Source organism: Liolophura sinensis, chromosome 12 (genome assembly GCF_032854445.1).
Source record: "Liolophura sinensis isolate JHLJ2023 chromosome 12, CUHK_Ljap_v2, whole genome shotgun sequence".
NCBI lineage: Eukaryota > Metazoa > Mollusca > Polyplacophora > Chitonida > Chitonidae > Liolophura > Liolophura sinensis.
The window spans coordinates 2,706,236-2,718,452 of record NC_088306.1 but is presented as its reverse complement, the minus strand read 5'-3'; the positions used below and the strand labels follow the sequence as shown (position 1 = coordinate 2,718,452).

General features: G+C 42.8%; 1 protein-coding gene across 1 annotated transcript; it reads left to right on the top strand.

The window, feature by feature from the left end:
- Positions 1-882: 882 nt before the first annotated feature.
- Positions 883-11,520, top strand: LOC135479163 (arylacetamide deacetylase-like 3). The gene is made up of 6 exons (XM_064758927.1): positions 883-1,064; positions 1,252-1,362; positions 3,768-3,891; positions 4,948-5,011; positions 7,834-7,955; positions 9,393-11,520. The coding sequence occupies exons 1-6, from the start codon at positions 921-923 to the stop codon at positions 10,040-10,042; spliced, it is 1,215 nt and encodes a 404-aa protein (XP_064614997.1). The 5' UTR covers positions 883-920; the 3' UTR covers positions 10,043-11,520.
- The last annotated feature ends 697 nt before the right edge of the window (positions 11,521-12,217 follow it).

Below are 12,217 nucleotides of genomic sequence, written 5' to 3'. Positions count from 1 at the left end.
CGAGAGCGTCACTTTGTGCGGCTGACGCGGCGAGCGCGACACTTTGTACAGTTGATGCGTCGAGAGTGATACCTTACACGGTTGATGCAGCGAAAGTGATATCTTACACGGTTGATGCGGCGAAAGCGTCACTTTATACGGCTGACGCGGCGAGTGCGACACTTTGTACAGTTGATGGCGCGAGGGCGACACTTTGTACAGTTGATACGCCAAGAGTGATACCTTACACGGTTGATACAGCGAGAGTGATACCTTACACGGCTGATGCGGCGAGAGCGTCACTTTGTACGGCTGACGCGGCGAGGGCGACACTTTGTACAGTTGATGCGTCGAGAGTGATACATTACACGGTTGATGCGGCGAGAGTGATATCTTACACGGCTGATGCGGCGATAGCGTCACTTTGTACGGCTGACGCGGAGAGATTGAGCAACACTTCACATGTACGGCCGAAACGGCTAAAGCGACACGTTACACGGCTATAACCACACTTTACACGGCTGAAGCGACACTTTTCACAGCGGAAGCGAAGCTTAATACGGCTAAATCGACATTGCACACCGCTGAAACGCCACTTTACAAGTCTGAAGCCACACTTTACACAGCGGAAGCGACCCTTTATATGCCTGAAACGACACTTTGCACTGCCGAAGCGACACTTTACACTGCCGAAGCGACACTTTACACTGCTGTAGCGTCATTTTCCACGGTGAAAACGAAACTTTATACGGCAAGAAAGACCAGGGAGCCGTTTTATACAGCAGAAGAAGCGACAACGACACATTGTGCGACGGACGCCGCGAACCCTTCACTCTGTATGAGCGGTACGTCCTCTTTTGACCATGTAATAATCAACTGATTGATCTATTTTCTTGCAGTAAGCGGACACGGACGCCTGGTCACATCTCTTTATCGTGCCAATGGCCTTCAAGGTGTTACTGGTGGTAGGCGCGGTTCTCGTGGCAGGAGTGGCATACATGCTCTCCAGACCAATGAACCCTGCCGTGTCAGAGCCGTGGAAAGTACGGACCGTAGGTAGTTTATACGGCATCACTTTTTTGGCGGTAAGTTTGCGGTTTTATACATTAATATAATTTGTGCTTGCGTATAGCGGTTATGATAAGCCAGGCATTACATAAATAAATAAAAACAACGAATGTTTGAAATTGTTAAATATGAAAAAATACATTCAACATAAACTCTTCAGTATTACAACAAAAGAATTTGTTACATCTATATTATAATCTTCAGGGCGTCTTAGGAGAGAAACTGGGATTAGGCACGCAGATGAACATTACACGGTACTTTTTCGACCGTTTGCTGGTGTTCACATCCTCCACTGTTGACCCTCAGCTCGTACAGGTAAGTATCAGCATAACTGACTGACTGACTAAATGTGACTGAGTGTGTGCTTGAATGAGTGCCCGTTTGACTGGCTAATGGCATGATGATTGAATGAGTGCTCGTCTGAATGGCTAATGGCATGGTGATTGAATGAGTGCCCGTCTGACTGGCTAATGACATGCACGGTGATGGAATGAGTGCCCATCTGATTGGCTAATGGCATGGTGACTGAATGAGCGCCCGTTTGACTGGCTAATGGCATGATGATTGAATGAGTGCTCGTCTGAATGGCTAATGGCATGGTGATTGAATGAGTGCCCGTCTGACTGGCTAATGACATGCACGGTGATGGAATGAGTGCCCGTCTGACTGGCTAATGACATGGTGACTGAATGAGCGCCCGTTTGACTGGCTAATGGCATGATGATTGAATGAGTGCTCGTCTGAATGTCTAATGGCATGGTGATTGAATGAGTGCCCGTCTGGCTGATAATGACAAGGGTGATTAAATGGACGACTGTGTAACTGTCTGATTGTATGACTGACTGGCTTACGTATACGCTTCATTTGATTGGATAAGAGACAACACTGAGTGACTTATTTGGCTGACATGATAATTTATTGGTTGGCTGTCTGTCTGAACATAGTTCTGACCATAACCGGCTGCGCCGCTTAAGATAACTGACTGACACGTGACTGAGAAGATAATTGTCTGAAAGACTAAACAACTGAGCCACAACTGGCTAGTTAGCTTGTTTTATAAATAACCGATTTTATCAGTATAATCAGACAGGATTTGTTAATTATGGTAACCGGTTAAGTGGCATTCCGAGTCGCTAGCAGGCTGGTTAGGTACTTGTAGTTAGTTAAGTATGTAAGCATATATAACTGACAAGCTGGCTGGTTGATTAGTTATAATCAGTTATACATTGGTTATAATTTATCAGCCGATTACGCGAATAATTGAGCTATTAGTAGCCTGGATATTGTGTAAAACCACACACATATTCATTATTCAGAATTATTGATTGTAAATTTTAAAGGAATAATGGGATCATTGAATTATTTATAAAACCAAATAGGACGTTCTAAAGGAGCCAAACCCATCAGAAAACATTGAGGAATCAGCGAATCTACATTCATCAGCTCTATCGCGTAGCAATAATGGAATTAGTAGATCATTCATGAAATCTATCGCGCAGCAGTAATGGAATGAGTAAACCTTTCATCAAACCTATCGCGCAGGAATAATGGAATCAATGAACCATTCATCAAACCTATCGCGCAGCAATAACGCAATCAATGAACCATTCATCAAACCTTTCGCGCAGCAATAATGGAATCAGTAAATCATTCATCAAACCTTTGGCGTAGCAATAATGGAATCAATGAACCATTCATCAAACCTATCGCGCAGCAATAATGAAATCAGTTAACCATTCATCAAACCTATCGCACAGCAATAATGGAATCAGTTAACCATTCATCAAACCTATCGTGCAGCAGTAATGGAATCAGTTAACCATTCATCAAACCTATCGCGCAGCAATAATAGAATCAGTTAACCATTCATCAAACCTATCGCGCAGCAGTAATGGAATCAGTAAACCATTCATCAGACCTTTGACGTAGCAATAATGGAATCAATGAACCATTCATCAAACCTATCGCGCAGCAATAATGGAATCAGTTAACCATTCATCAAACCTATCGCGCAGCAATAATGAAATCAGTTAACCATTCATCAAACCTTTGGCGTAGCAATAATGGAATCAATGAACCATTCATCAAACCTATCGCGCAGCAATAATGGAATCAGTTAACCATTCATCAAACCTATCGCGCAGCAGTAATGGAATCAGTTAACCATTCATCAAACCTATCGTGCAGCAATAATTGAATCAGTTAACCATTCATCAAACCTATCGCGCAGCAATAATAGAATCAGTAAACAATTCATCAAACCTATCGCGCAGCAGTAATGGAATCAGTTAACCATTCATCAAACCTATCGCGCAGCAATATTTGAATCAATTAACCATTGATCAAACCTATCGCGCAGCAATAATGGAATCAGTAAACCATTCATCAAACCTATCGTGCAACAATAATGGAATCAGTAAACCATTCATCAAACCTATCGTGCAGCAATAATGGAATCAGTAAACCATTCATCAAACCTATCGCGCAGCAATAATGCAATCAATGAACCATTCATCAAACCTATCGCGCAGCAATAATGCAATCAATGAACCACTCATCAAAATACTCATGTAGCATTAACAGAGTCAGTAAACCATTCTGTGAATCTCTCAGAGAACAGTACTTCATGAAAACAGAAAATGATTCACGGAGTCAATGGACACAGCTGATGAAACAATCTACTGCAATCCATTTCTTTTTTCCTTGTTTTTTTTTTCAAGAGAGAGGACACGTTGTTTGATTCCATCGCAGTACGGATATACCGCCCCACCAAAGCCAAAACCAGCTCCCCAAGGGCCGGCATGGTGTTTTATCACGGAGGAGGCTGGGTGTTGGGATCTGTGGGTAAGTCAGAGTTTCTATCAGCTTTCTGCTCCATGCAAGGGAGACGCGTTCTTCAAACACTAAACGGCGAGAAAGCACCGTGTATTTTTTGGCTTACTTCTCTTTTACATTGCTTTTTGCGTGTTATTTAGTGTCATTTAGGAGTTGTTGGAGAAGTATACAATGGACAAGATATTTCTTAGCACCACGCCAGGACTTACACATACACAATGTGTTCTAAGCATAATCTCATGGAAACTAGGACCAATTTCACAAGGCCGTTAATGACTTAAATCAGTATTTGAGATGGATTTTAGAGCTCGATTTTGGCTCTAAAAAGTTTAAAATTTTAAAACTTTTACCGTATCATTAATGTTACCTTAAGACGAAAGTGTCAAAATTAAAACTTTCAGTATAAAAATGTAAGCAGTGTTTCGAGATTTCTAATTTTAACTTGTGTCGGAAATGGCTCGTGGAATTGGCCCAATTTCGAAGATGTTTTTATGAAGTGGGCCTTACGATTATTTGATTGAAACGCCAGTGGTTTGTGTGTGGTATATAAGAACATCGGACTTGACGCTAATATATGTATGTCAGAACTGGCGGAAAAAATTAAAAGAATATTATGCATAAAAATGATTTTACATAAAAGAGGTAAAAACCATGCAAGCAAGAGAATTTCTGTTGACTGTTGCAACCACGGAATCATCATAACTGATTTATAAAAAATATATATATAATTTTTTTCCTTTGACCGTTTTTGATGGGCTTTTTGGATGTTCCCTCAAAAAATCTTACCCTTACTTCCCTTCCCCGTGTGATGGCAGGTTGCATTTCGTCGATCTAACGGATTAATCTGTTCCTGATAAATTAATACGTTCCTGATAACAAATTGATCCGTTCCTGATTACAAACTAATCCAAAATCAGGAACGAATCAATCCTTTAGATCGACGACAATGTTCTGAGCAATCACCCGTGGAACTGTTTTTCTTCGCAGGATTTCTTTTGTGAGCGTATACTTCATTTTTACGCATACTATTTTCAAACTTTTATTGATGGACTTGTTTTCCTACAGCGTCCCACGACCCGGTGGCTGCCCATTTCGCCGTGGAGGCAAACATGGTAGTCGTATCTGTGGAGTAAGTCACATATCACAACCCGTCACATATATATATATATATATATATATATATATATATAGGTTAAATGGTTTAATAGTAGCTAAGATATAAACTGTATTGCAAGGTGTAAAGCATACGTTAATTTTTGTCAGTACCTTCAAATGATTGCGTGCCGTTCTATGTACTTGTGGGTCCACTCGTGTGGCGGTTTACGCAGTCTTTACATTCACTGCAGACCAGTATTCCACCAGCATACAGTTAGCATAGCCGTACCCGACATGCACGTGCGGAAGTTTCGTCAGTGACCTGCTAAAGGTAGATGGCTTACGCCGTGCACTTCGGTTTTCTCCACCAATAAAAATGCTGACTGTTATCATATAAGTGAAAAATTCATGAGAGTGGCGTTCAACATTTCGTTCAACCGTTTTGTACCTTTCCCTGCCTCCCTTGTTCTGGTGGCTTTTTGACCGGTTGCGTGTGACCATTTGCCAGCTATCACACTGTCGTCGCTGCTCTGGTCTTACTCTATGTGCTGCACGTCTTTAATTATAACAGTGGCAACGAATGATCGATTGTGCACTTTCGTGTGGTCTAGCATGACGTTTGCTTGCTATCCACCAATATCACGCATGTCCTATGTAGGAAAGTTCGGCAAAAATGTAAGTTTCAAAGATCGGTGGTTTATTCCGGGCGCTCCGGTTTCCTCCGCCCATAAATAAGACACCCATTGTGAAAACATTCTAGAGTATGAAATAAGTAAATAAATAGATGGATAAATCTAATAATTAGACTGAAAACTCCTATGTTAATTTCAAGCTCTGAATTGAATTGCCATATCGTCACCACCGGACCATTGGGAATTCATCTCGCGATTATTGACCTGGAACGTCTATTTTGGTTGACGCTGGCATTTTTTTTTCAAAGATTTTCCTGAACACAACTAAATACGTTTAAGTATATCTGAAATCTAAGGTGAGCTTTGTGGATGACATCTATATAAACTACCAGGCAAAAGAAAGGTTTCACCCACTTCTTGAGCCCATAAAACAAAAACAAAGTCAGATATAAGAATTAAGAAGATTGGTTTATAAACAGGAATCATTGTGAAATATTCTCTCAAAAAGGCTTTAAAATATTGGCATTCAATTGGCCACAAAACACAATGAAAGAGACAAGGGGTCAGAAGAAAAAATTACACAAATGTAAAGTTGACTGGCAAGTGCATGTAAAGTCACAGTATCCACAGAAATGAAGGACTACAGTCATCAGTAGCGAGTGTGGCCACCCTGGGCATCAATGCATGCAAGCACACGCCTCCGTATTGACGTCGTCCGTCGCCGGATGACGTCAGCTGGGGTAACGTTCCATAGGTTTAACAGAGCTTGCTCAAGTTCCTGTTGGTTAGTTGGAGGAGGCACCAACTGTCTCAAACGGTGGTCAAGGTGATCCCAGAGATGGTCAATGGGGTTCATGTCTGGTGAGTTGGCTGGCCAGGGCAACACGATGACGTTTGCGGTCTCGAGGTAGTCTGTAAAAATGCGGGCAGTGTGAGGTCTTGCGTTGTCGTGTTGCAAGATCGATCCTTTTGGCTGTCATTAAAGGAAAGGAACGACGACAGGTCTCAGTACCTCATCAAGGTATCGCTGGCCAGTCAGATTACCTCGCACAATAACCAGCTGCGCCTTCATTTGGTCACAAACCCCTCCCCAAACCATGACGCCTCCGCCTCCAAACGGATAAACCTCTCTTACGCAGTTTGGCGCGAGACGCTCGCCTCTTCGTCGGATAACTCGAACTCTGCCATCGTTCCTGAATAGACAGAACCTGCTCTCGTCTGTAAACAGCACTCTCGCCCAGTCACGTCGCTGCCACCGACGTACAATACGTGCCCATCGCAATCTGCGTTGACGGTGTAAAAGGGTCAAGGCCATCCTACGGAAGGGGCGGTAAGGTCGTAAACCAGCTGAACGAAGACGACGCAGTGTTGTCCTGGGGCTGATGACATGGCCTAGTGCCGTCCCCGCTGTTGACGTCGCCGTGACGAATCGGTTTTGGAGGTGGATCTGCCGGATGTAGCGATCTTCAGCCGCAGTTGTTACCCTCGGTCTTCCCGATCTTGGTCTGCCTTGGGTCTGGCCTGTCTACTGATAGCGTATCAATAACCTCCTGATGGTGGTTTGGCTGCAGTTGAACGTTCTTGCAATGTGACGTTGCGAGACTCCCATGGTGGACATACCGATGGCCTGGTCTCGTTGCGCTTGCGTAAGTCTTGGCATACTGTTGGTGTTTTTTCGGTCACTGAATGTCTGATCTTTCGAGCAAGAGTATTTATGCAACATTACCGCACGTGCATCACGAGCCATGCCTCAAAAGGACGTTTTGCATGTTATCGCAATTTCACAATTCCAATTGCTGCGTTCGTGACGATGCGTTCTGGTAGAGGAAACGATGCAGTCATACACCATGTCCTGCTTAGAATCAAATCCGGAACCGCGCTTTATTTTTTTTTTATGACAAAAAATACGGTGAAACCTTTCTTTTGCCTGGTAGTTTATATTGTTGGGCATCTGCATCGATACATGGACATTGATTTATACTTTCACGTGTGAGTTATCACAAAATTGTGGTATATATTAATACACATTTGAAGAACTACCACTCTCATGGTTCAGAGCATTTAATATCTTTTAACAGCATAGATCCAAGTGTCTAGCAATATGATTCTTAAAGCTTGCTTTAGAATTCAAAATAAAATCTATGTTGTTTTCGAAAAATCATATTTTAGTTCTTGTAAACTGTGCTTCTTTATTCCTGCAAACTCCTGCAATGTTGTCTTTTAGATACCGTATGGCCCCGGAATTCCCGTACCCTGTACCCCTGGACGACTGTGTCACAGCCACCAAGTACTTCATCCAACACGCTGCCAAATTTAACGTCGATCCCAACAGAGTAGCCATTGGAGGTAAAGTGCGAGTTTGGAGATTTTATTTATTTAATTACTTATTTGATTGGTGTTTTACGCCATACTCAAGAATATTTCACTTATACGACGGCGACCAGCATGATGGTGGGAGGGAACTCGACACAACCCGGGGGGGGGGGGGGGGGGGGCACAACCATCCGCAGGTTGCAGACCTTCTCACGTACTGGACATTTTAATGTTATCTGAATTTATGATCGAGGAATCTGGAACATGTTTGGCTAAAGATTAAGGTATCTAAAACCAAGAGGCAAAGAAATGAAAAAAGGGTGTAAATTCCTCTAAGCCTTAATTAGAAAACCAAACGAGCCCCCACGATGAGGTCACAGGCTCGGATCCCTGATTAGCGTTGAAATTTGCACGGATGGAACTGGATTTGATATCATGCCTAGAATATCGACTGTCTTCCCTAGATCACTGAAAATATTATTTCATACATTTTCCTTTGGGGAAGTAGTGTTTTAGGTTGTTTTGGAAATGGATCTTGCGATCAATGACTAGAAACGCGTCTTCACGATTTACGGGTGATATACCAATGTCGGACGTGACGTTAATATTTTGTCAACTCCACACTTTCAGGTTTACTTCGCCGTCATATCAGTAAAGAGCACTAACCAAACAAGTAATTAAACACCTGTTATCTTATCTCATCTATTATAACTATCTCCCTGGAACATAGAATTTTGGTCAGTGACACTCACTACCGTCTGAATAGTGGATCTGGAGTACTCATTGCTAGTGGAAAATCGCTATAGATTTTCATATACCCATTACCAACTATAACCGACATTCTAGGTCAATAAGCGTAAAAGCAAGAAACGGTTTGGCCCAAACTACCAAAGAAGCTATATCAAGTAAGAAAGTCCATATTAGCAGGGGATCGTTTATCGCAAAGCGGTTATTAGTGGTGTCAGAAAGATCCAGGGAATCTTTTAGACACGTATAAAACTTATTCAGCATCCAAAACGACTGTGTTATACCGTTTATAATTTGGCGTTAGTCAAACATATGTATCTGTGGCGGTCTGATTACAACTGTTCTTATATCCAAAATGGTGATTTTATTCAACACGATGCATACACACAGCCTCTAACCCCGGGACTTAGGCACAGCTGTGGAGCAGAGCGCCTGAGATTTTGGACGTTTGGTCCATATGCACTCATAGACAGCTTTGGTGGCCTAATGGTTTGTGCGTCCGCCTCGTAGTCGGGAGAGCCTGGACTAAACCTGGGTCGGGTGATACCAAATTGCACTTGTTGCTGCCTCGCTAGGCGCTCATCACTGAGAGGTTAGAGTAAGGAAACAGGACTGGTTGGCCCGGTGTCAGTATAGTCGCTACTCATTTTTTTTTGGTGTAGATGCTGTTTTTCTATATTTGGTGGAATGTTCTTAATATTCTGATGATTTCTTCCACTCCAGGTGACAGCGCTGGTGGGAATCTCGCTGCCGCCGTTTCTCTTAAGTTACGAGATACTGGGTTCCGGCCAATGCCTAAAGCTCAAGTCCTGATCTATCCCGTTCTGCAGCTTCTGGACTTCAACACTCCGTCCTACTTCAGGGCGTTCAAATACCAGAGTGACAACAGTGTCATGGGAATGATTGTTGGGTATTACCTCGGGGCACCGAAAAAACATCACGCTTCCATCGCCAACAACCTTCACATCTCACCGGAACTTCGCAAAAGGTACGCTCCCTACCTGAAGACAGAGGTCCTTCCTGACGGGTTCGTGTTACCAGACTACAAACCGACGGATGTTAACCTCCAGTGGGATAAAACCGTTCCCAAGGATCTGGGTCTGACAGCGACGGACATTTACGTCTCGCCGTTGTTAGCCGATGATCTAAAGAACCTCCCCGAAGCGTTTGTCTTGACGGTCGGATCCGACGCTCTCCGAGACGAAGGGGTGATGTTTGCGTATCGGCTGAAGGAGGCGGGTGTAAAAGCCACGTGGGTTGATATACCGGACACATTTCACGGCTGTATTTGTGCAACAGGAGGGCTTTTAGGCACGAAATCGGGCCGGCGGGCGAATGAAGCTATTGTAAAGCTCTTAAAAGAGAACGTTTAGTTGTTAAGCAGACCTACCCACCCTATCACGATACATGTAGTTACCGCATGAGATCATAGGCCGATTCCGTGATGGCGCCATTATTATTTTCGCGCAGTTCATTACGGGATTTAATTTGGGGTAGAAATCTTTTCTACAAAAACCGTAGGACAATTTCCATGTGTTTTTCTGTGGGATTTACCACGGGGACGTTTTAGTATAATTTCTCTCATACCTTGGCAGTTCAAATTTCAAATCACACAATGCTTTGTCCGAGACCGCGCTTGTGCACTCGATTAAGCCCTATACACGTCCTTATCAAGCTTCGCGTCGCCCATCTACCCACCAGACTCAACCATTATGTATGTCACGTGCGAGAACAGAAGACTGTTGGGCCTCCCTTACATACGATATACCCTAAACCTCCCTTCGTTAACCTGTATCGCACATAATTGATCATTTCAGGACATATTCCCTAATTATAAGATGGATAGTTGCACTTTATTAAGCAACATTTTCGTAACATGCCCTCCACACCCAACCCCCTTTTCTCCTTTGATCTTCCGGTCTACTGGATTCACCAATATTATCCATTTTCCACCTTTGATATAAAATGGCCCGAGTTATTCCACACTTGGATCGATGGATAGAATGAAAAAAACACTATATTTATTCTGTTCATTTACTTTCATTAATTGACACGTGAATAAAATATATATATGTACAAGGATATGTCAGTCTGTAACTGATTTCCCCGTCACATGTGAAATACGGATGTCCCCGTCACATGTGAAATACGGATGTCCCCGTCACATGTGAAATACTGATGTCCCCGTCACATGTGAAACACTTAGGTTCCTGTCACTTATGAAACACTGACGTCCCTGTCACATGTGAAACACTAATGTCCCTGTTCCTTATGAAACACTGACGTCCCTGTCACATGTTAAATACTGATGTCCCTGTCACTTATGAAACACTGACGTCCCTGTCACATGTGAAACAATGATGTCCCTGCCACTTGTGAAACACTGATGTCCCTGTCACATGTGAAACACCGACGCCCCTGTCACATGTGAAACAATGATGTCCTTGCCGCTTGTGAAACACTGATGTCCCCGTCACTTGTGAAACACTCATGTCCCTGTCACTAGTGAAACGCTGATGTCCCCGTCACTTACGAAACACTGATGTCCCTGCCACTTGTGAAACACTGATGTCGCTGTCGGATGTGAAATATTGATGTCCCCTTCACTTATGAAACTCTGATGTCACTGTCACTTGAATTTCAATTCTCAGTTTCACATATTTTGTGTCCTGGGACCCTTTTCACGAAGCTCACTTGGCTAAGCATTCAACTACAATGGCAACATATGTTGCACTTAGTTAAGGGCAACTAAACACTAAGTAAGCTTCATGAAACCTGTCCCAGTAAATGCATGCATATATACATTCACGTGTACACGTGAGATAATCCAATACATCTGCTCGTAAATATACATCGCCATTGACTTTCTCTTGGTTTTAGTTTATGTGAACGTCGCTCTTTTCTTTGGATTGTACGTATACGTTCTTATTTTACTGTCTTCTGCACATTAGTTATGTACATGTTATAGGTGTGAACAAATGTCTATATTAAGTGTTGCAAGTCTACTAATGCGATTATACTCTATGTATCATGGATTTAAACCACATGCACCGAACAGATTAGTTTCCACCTGAAGACAGAAGTGAGACAAGGTATAGACCTCCCTCCTCAATAACATGGACACGGTCGGATCAAATTGAACTGATTTATCTTTGCATTTAAACCGAAAACCAACGGATGTAGCGGTCTGTGACAAACGACCTCAAATCTGTGCCGATTCTAGGAAATCTTTTACCTACACTTGGTCTATTTGGTCACCTTACAGGCCGGTGAAATACGGCCTCACATAGGGCTATATTCTAACTGTTCATGTAAATGCTCAGAAGTAATCGGAACCTCGCTCCATAGCTTACGGTGAATTATTCCGAACAGTCTGTTAAATTCAACAGAAAGTCTGTTGTTATAGTGATGATAGAAGGATACACGAACAGGATATTACATGTTGAAAATAACACAGTATTATTTTATAATAACAGAATACACTCAAGCAACACTCAGGCAACAAACATCACTTGTCTAAGATTACTCAGGCCTGTGTTTGGCTCTAT